Genomic DNA, 6852 nt, shown 5'->3' with positions numbered 1-6852 from the left:
CTGGGTAGGTGACTCTTGGTTTTAATCCCAGCTCCTTTGCCCTCCGGAATATCATGTTCCAAGCCCTTCGATCCGTCAGTGTAGAAGCTGCCAGATCCTGGGTTATCCTGATTGTGTTTCCACAATATTCAAATGGTTTCTTCCTGGCTGCTTGTAATATTCTCTCCTTAATCTGGGAATTCCGGAAACTGGCTATAATATTCCTAGGAGTTTTCTTTTTGGGATCTTTTTCAGGAGGTGATTGGTGGATTCTTTCAATCTCTATTTTGCCCTCTGATACTAAAACATCAGGGCAGTTTTCTTTGAGAACTTCCTGGAGGATGATTTCTAGGTTCTTACTTTTATCATGGCTTTCAGGCAGTCCAATAATTTTTAAATTATCTCTCCTGGATCTATTTTCCAGGTCAGTGGTTTTACTCTGATTTTCATATTGTCTTTCAACTTGATCTGATTTATCATTGATAGCCTCCCTGGTTTTGTGGGGGGGGGTTTATTACTTTTTTCGACAGGGGTGGTGGATTTGTGCTTCAGAATCCCTTCTTCTTGTTCTCCCTATTACACATGTGTGGACACTGCTGGCAAGGGTTAGAGGTGCTGTGAACTAAAGCTAACTCACCTGAATAAGTATCAGATCTGCCACTATCACCTCTTTCCCACTGCAAACAGCAGAGCCAGGCCCTATTTAAATACCAAGTGTTTCTTCTTCCAGTTTACTGACTGGAAGCTTCTTTTTTCAAAAAAAATCTTTTTCATTTGCCTTAGTACTTTAAGACTAATTTCATCAGTATGGGCACTCCCTTCAGTGAGGCAGATTGTAAACCTTAGAAGACATATGCAAAAGTGTGTGTGTGTGTGTGTGTGTGTGTTTGTGTGTAAAATATAATTTGATTTCCCATTCCCTCTGGTACCTATTAAATTAGAAATGGATTGTTTGAAAGAGAAGTTCTACATTGTACACAGTGACAGCAACACTGTACAATGACTGACTTTGTTAAGACTTGGATCTCAGCAGTGCAATGATCTAAGACAGGGATAAGGAACCTGCAGAGATTTGTTCTGTGAAGTTTGGATTCAGTCAAAGGGCCACACTTGAAGACCTAGAGGGCCACATGTGACCTCTAGGCCACAAGTCCCCCACCCCTAATCTAAGACAATTCCAAAAGACTCAAGGTGGAAAATTCTCTCCACATTCAGAGAAAGAACTATGGAGTCTGAATGCAGATCTAAGCTTACTATTTTCTCTTTGTTGTTTTTTCTTTCTCATGGTTTTTTCCCTTTTGTTCTGATTCCTCTTTTACAACATGACTAATGTAGAAATATGTTTAATATGCTTGTACATGTATAACATCAGATTTCATGCCATTTTAGAGGGGGGATTTAGAACTCAAAATCTTATAAAAGTGAATGTTGAAAACTAAAAATCAGTTCATTAAATTTTTTAAAAAGAGAAGTTCTACTTAGTTTGTAGGTTGTGAATGTCAGTCAAAGGAGTTTTGACCATAAAGAGCTATGGAAGATTTGGGAGTGGGAAGATGACCTGATCAAAGCATTGCTTTAGGAAGATGAATCTCTGTATAGAATGGTTTGGGGTGGAGGCAAGGGAGAAAGGCCTGGTGTCAGTGAGACCTCTTTGGAGAGTTGTAACAACCTTATGTGAGGGGTAGGTGATATAATTACATTTTGCAGAAGAGGAAGCAGAGATGACATAACTTGCCGGGTTAACACACAGCTTTTAAGTGTCCAAGGCAGGATTTAAACTAAGGATCTTCCTGATTGCAAACCAAACACTGTCTACCATGCCTCCTTAGTTATTTGAGATGACACAAAGAATTGACCAGAATTGATGACAGGCTGGATGGGTGTATGGGTGGGGGACAAGGAAAGAGGAGGATCCCTGGGTTTCAGGCCTCAGTGACCAAAGGAGTGATGAGGCCAGTGGCAAAAGGAGGACAACTGGCTCGGGGCAAACATGATGAGTGACCTTGGCTTTAAAGATAATCTTATAGCATACAAATATTTTTGTCCCTATGGCAGGTTATTTTTACTCTCAGGATCCAGCTCAGATTTGGAGGGTGGCTGAGCAGCTAGAAGTTGGCATGGTTGGAGTTAACGAGGGACTGTTGTCCACGGTGGAATGCCCTTTTGGTGGGGTGAAGCAATCTGGTCTTGGACGAGAAGGTTCAAAGTATGGTGTTGATGAATATCTGGAACTGAAGTATGTATGTTATGGTGGCTTATAGGAATCACTAGGTGTTCTGTAACTAACGGGAAAAATCCCTCTACAGATGTGGAGAAATGCCATCTAATATATTTTTAATAAATCTTTAGAGTCCTTATAAATGACCTGTAAATGTGAATTTTAAAAAACCTCATCCAATCCCGCATCATCTTGTGTGTTAGTTGACAGTGTTCCTCAGATACTTGACTAGAACAAGAGGTGAAACCTGTAAATAAGTGTCCTTCCTGCTCTATAAATGTAGGCTGTGGTTGGGTTTTAGGTAGTGATTTCTAGCCTTACCACAGAGTTGCCACCTACTATTGAGAAGAATTCAGCAAGAAGGTCCCTCATGCTGTGGTTAGGAGTGGGTGGTTAGTACTGAAAGCACCAGAATAACCATGTCATAAGCCCATTTCACCTCTAACAAGTCTCCGTAGCATGGCAGGCCTGGGTGTGCAGAGGAAATGCCTTCTTGCACATTCTGGCTGTCTGGGCGTTGCAACTGAGGTGCAATCTGGCCTATTTTTAAAAACAGTTTGAAATAGTACAGGGTGTCTTGTGTTTCTTTGTGGACAGAAGGAACATTTCCTCTCTTTTTCTCTCTCTGGCTCGCTTCTGAAAATTGAAGCCTACAATTTGTGTTTACTGAAAGGAAGAAAAAAAATTGCATAGGCTCTGTTTCACCTCCTTATTTAAGAAGTAAGCAGGGGACTGCAACTGAGAACTGTAGAGTTTGGAGAAAGAGCTCCACACTGAAAGTCAGGATACCTAGACTTAAGTATCCAAACTACTGACTTGCAGTTTTGGCAAACCATCATGTCTCTGGCCTTCAGTCATCTCATCTGCATCATGCCCCTTCCTAATTTATGGGGATATTGTAGGATTAAAACTATGCCCAGGCCCATAGAAAGAAGGCATCTATTTTGGAAACATGAGAGTGCCGTGTAAGTACAGGCTGTCATTATCAGACTGTATCTGTCTGCTTTCAGTGCAAATACCAGAGGTAGGTGCCGCCATATTATTATCTCCATTTTACAGATGAGGAAACTTAGGCTTAGAGCAGTTTATACGTGATCATATTGCAAATAAGTAGTGAAGGTAGATTCCCTAACAATTGGCCCAGAATTCATCCCACTACTCCAGATTGCTTTTCCACAGCTGTAATCTTCTTATCATTGCGGTTAGTACTGTTAACAGCAGTGTCCCCAATCAGCTCTACCCCTGACACTTAGACGTACAGTGGGATGAGCCCCCAGGAGAACCTTCACACAGGATACTCTGTGCTATTGACGTTCTGGCTAGCCCTACTGGATGTCCAAGAGGACTGCTTTAAGGTTAGTTCTGTAGGAGACCCAGTGGAGATCACCTATGTCAGTGGTGTCAAATTCAAATAGAAACAGGGAGCCATTAAATCATACAAAACCACATATCTGTGTTCCATTGTATCTGTTTTGTTAATTTGTTAATTATCTAAATTAATTTAATTTGTTAATTTTGTTCATTTGTTTTGTTACTTCTCAATTACATTTTAATCTGGTTTGAGTATGTAGCCTGCAGCAGGCCAAGTGTTTGCCACCTCTGATCTACAACGCTTTCTCCTAATTCAGCCTTAGAGGGGGTTGTTTCTCTCTCCTCAAAAAGAGAAACTCACATTAAACCTGAAAAAAGAGAATCAGGTTGGTGTAGTAAGAAGAACACTGGATATGGAGTGAGGATCTGAGTTTAAGTCTTGTTTCTGCTGCTTTGGGAGCTTGAGCAAATTACTTCCTATCTGTGGGTTTTGTCATATGCAGAGTGTTAGGATTGGACTAGAACCTTGAAGGTCCTTGTCAGCTCTAAATCCTAAGAACTGGGAACCTATGCAAGTTTTCCATAATTTGAGGTTGGTGCAGTAGAGAATGAATAACTAAGGGTTTTATACCTCATCACAAATCTGGTTGTTGAGTTAATAGAAAACTTCAGTGACCTTTGGTGCATTACCTAATTTATAAAGGGCCATGAAATTACATTGAATTAAGAACATCTCTTATTCCTTGATGATACCTATGAGGTATGCTTATTTCTCTCTCATACATATTTACAAACTGATGTTCTCTAACAATGTTCTCTAACACTAAGATTTGCCTTCCCTCACTAAATAAAAGATGATAAAGTGTTTGATTTCTGAGCTGATTCTCCACTCTCCTCCTCTTCTTCTTATATTCTCTTGCACAAATTTCCCAAGATGTTAAAGGAGAAGTCTGGGTACAGAAGAGAGAGGGGAGTGAAGTGGAAAGTAAGTACAAAGCTCGAAAGAGGGGCTGTGCCTAAACAGTCCTGAGCCTGTTGTAGAACTGTATTTCTGGGCTCCAAATAATACTTAGCCCCTTATTCTTTCTCCTTAGTCCTCACTCCAAGGTGGGAATTAAAATTAGCTTTATTGGACATTGGAAAGTTCAGGAAAACCTTTGCATTCATGTTATTATAAACTCTTCTTGAAACTGTTTTGTGTTTCACCCCACACACTAGCCACACAGATCATATTCCTAGGCTCAAAAAGAAGAATATTTAACTTCAGAATGGCATGCTGAGAACTTCTGCTGTTGGCATTGTATAGACAGTTTAAGAAGCACTGAAGGGGTCGTGAGTGGAAAAAATTTAAGGAGCTTCATAAAGTGATATATACCCAGACCATTGATGACTGTTAAATTTTAAACATTTTTAGATGATCTCATGTGAATTTCTCAAGGCCATTGTTGCCACTTTAAGAAAACACAACAAAATGAAAAATATTCCCTAATTTTTTTTTAATCTAGAATCCTGAGGTTTGAAGAGCTTAGAAGAGAAGGGTTATTGAACATTTAAACGTCTAGGTAATTTCATCATACAATGCACCCCTTGAGATTCAATAAAGTATATAAATTGAGACCACAGCCCCCACCATCATATCATTGATTAAGTTTTACATGTGTTAATGAGAAAAAAAAGATAACATTCTTCATTAAGATGGTATTAAGGGACATGTTGATTTGTTTCATTTGTTTGTACTTGCTACAAGAGAGGGAGTAGATAGAGGGTGACAGTAGAAAAAGAAAAAAGCATCAATAAAATATTTAAATAGGAAAAAGATAATATAGCAGGCTAGGAGGGAGGAGGATTTGTTTTCAGTGAACCATTTTTTATCCTTCTAAGGCTGATGACTTGTCTGGTAGATGAATCATTGTTTATGCTCTTTTACATCATTATGCAGAAGTTCAACATACGGCCTTAGAAGATATTTTTTCCTCACTCATTTACCAGGTAATGATCAATCCCAGATTTAAAGAGTCTTCACTCTGTAGATAACATCGTGCTAGGCTACAGTGCACTGAGAATTCACCTAGGAGTTTCCCAACCATTGCCACATGCTCAAAATGAAATTACCCAGAGATTAGATCCATTGGCCTGAAAAAATGTTTCTCCATTTGCTCCTAGCTATGTACTACAGAGTCAGTTTGCTGCTGATGTTTTGGTCAGATTGTGCTAGTTTGTAAAGTGTGGTTTATAGCTATAGCTCTTTGTTTTTTCTTGAAAGATGTTTTTAGGCAAAAGTGCTTTTTTTTTTTCCTTCAAAGTTTATTTTGGTGGAAACAGCCAGGAAGAGTAAAGTTCAGAAGCACAATGTAGTCCAATCTATTGTTCTGTTGTTGTTTTAAAACTTGCCAAATGACCTTTCTGTAAGGGTCCCAGTATTTTAATAATTCATATGCAGCTAACTTGTAGATTATTACCTGAAGATTTTTCCTAGTGCAATTTTTAATGTTAAACTTTGTGGGGAAAAAATTGAAAACAAGTATGTAACAGGAAATTTCTTAAATCTTACTTTTGACTGTGTGTACACGAACTCATTTAGGTGAATTCTCATTTTTGTTTTTTTGTGTGTATGTATGTGAATGACTGTATCTGTCTTCTTTCCAGAGAATTCAATTTGTGTGTGTGCAGTTAATAAACGTTCAATTTTAACAATACCATTTCCTATTTTTGTGCTGGGACTGTTTGTTTCTTCAGTCTGATTATCTTTTATTTATTTATTTTTTTATTGGGGACTAATTCTAATGTATGTCATTATCTCATGGGATTTGGAGGTGGACTTGACAAATGTCAGAGTTAATGAGTGATCTCCCCAAGTGCCCTTTCACCTTCCTGTTATTTAGCCAGTTTCTTCTAGTTGTAAAGGGGAATGTATATATCTTGACGCTTGGTCTTTTTTCAGCCTCAGACCTTTTCTAAATGAATTTTTAGTAATATCTTTTTTTTAGTTTAGTATTTTATTTTTCCCCAACTACATGTAAAAATTTGTTTTCAAAACTTTGAGTTCCAAATCCTTTCCCTCCCCAATACCCCCCCCATTGAGAAGGCAAGCAGTTTTATATAGGTTATACATGTGTAGTCGTGCAAAAAATATCCATCATAATCATGTTGTGAAAGAAAACATAGACCAAAAAAATTCAAGGAAAATAAAGGAAGTTTTTTAAAAATTTGCATTCAGATACCGTCAGTTCTTTCTCTGGGGATGGATAGCATCCATTTTCATTATCAGTCCTTCAGAATTGTCTTGGATCATTATAGTGCTGAGAATAGCTAAGTCATTCACAGCTGATCATCCTACAATGTTG

General features: G+C 38.4%; 1 protein-coding gene across 1 annotated transcript in view; it reads left to right on the top strand.

The window, feature by feature from the left end:
• Nucleotides 1–6207, top strand: part of ALDH5A1 (aldehyde dehydrogenase 5 family member A1) — a 42894-nt gene extending 36687 nt beyond the window's left edge. The window contains exon 10 of the mRNA XM_069095051.1: nt 2035–6207. Coding sequence (XP_068951152.1) covers nt 2035–2240 — 206 coding nt within the window. The 3' untranslated portion in view covers nt 2241–6207. The remainder of the gene's footprint in view (nt 1–2034) is intronic.
• The last annotated feature ends 645 nt before the right edge of the window (nt 6208–6852 follow it).

This window comes from Petaurus breviceps, unplaced genomic scaffold (genome assembly GCF_028583685.1).
Source record: "Petaurus breviceps papuanus isolate PSGF00001 unplaced genomic scaffold, PetGlider_PUasm1.0 224, whole genome shotgun sequence".
NCBI lineage: Eukaryota > Metazoa > Chordata > Mammalia > Diprotodontia > Petauridae > Petaurus > Petaurus breviceps.
This window is presented reverse-complemented; position numbering and strand designations above follow the sequence as displayed.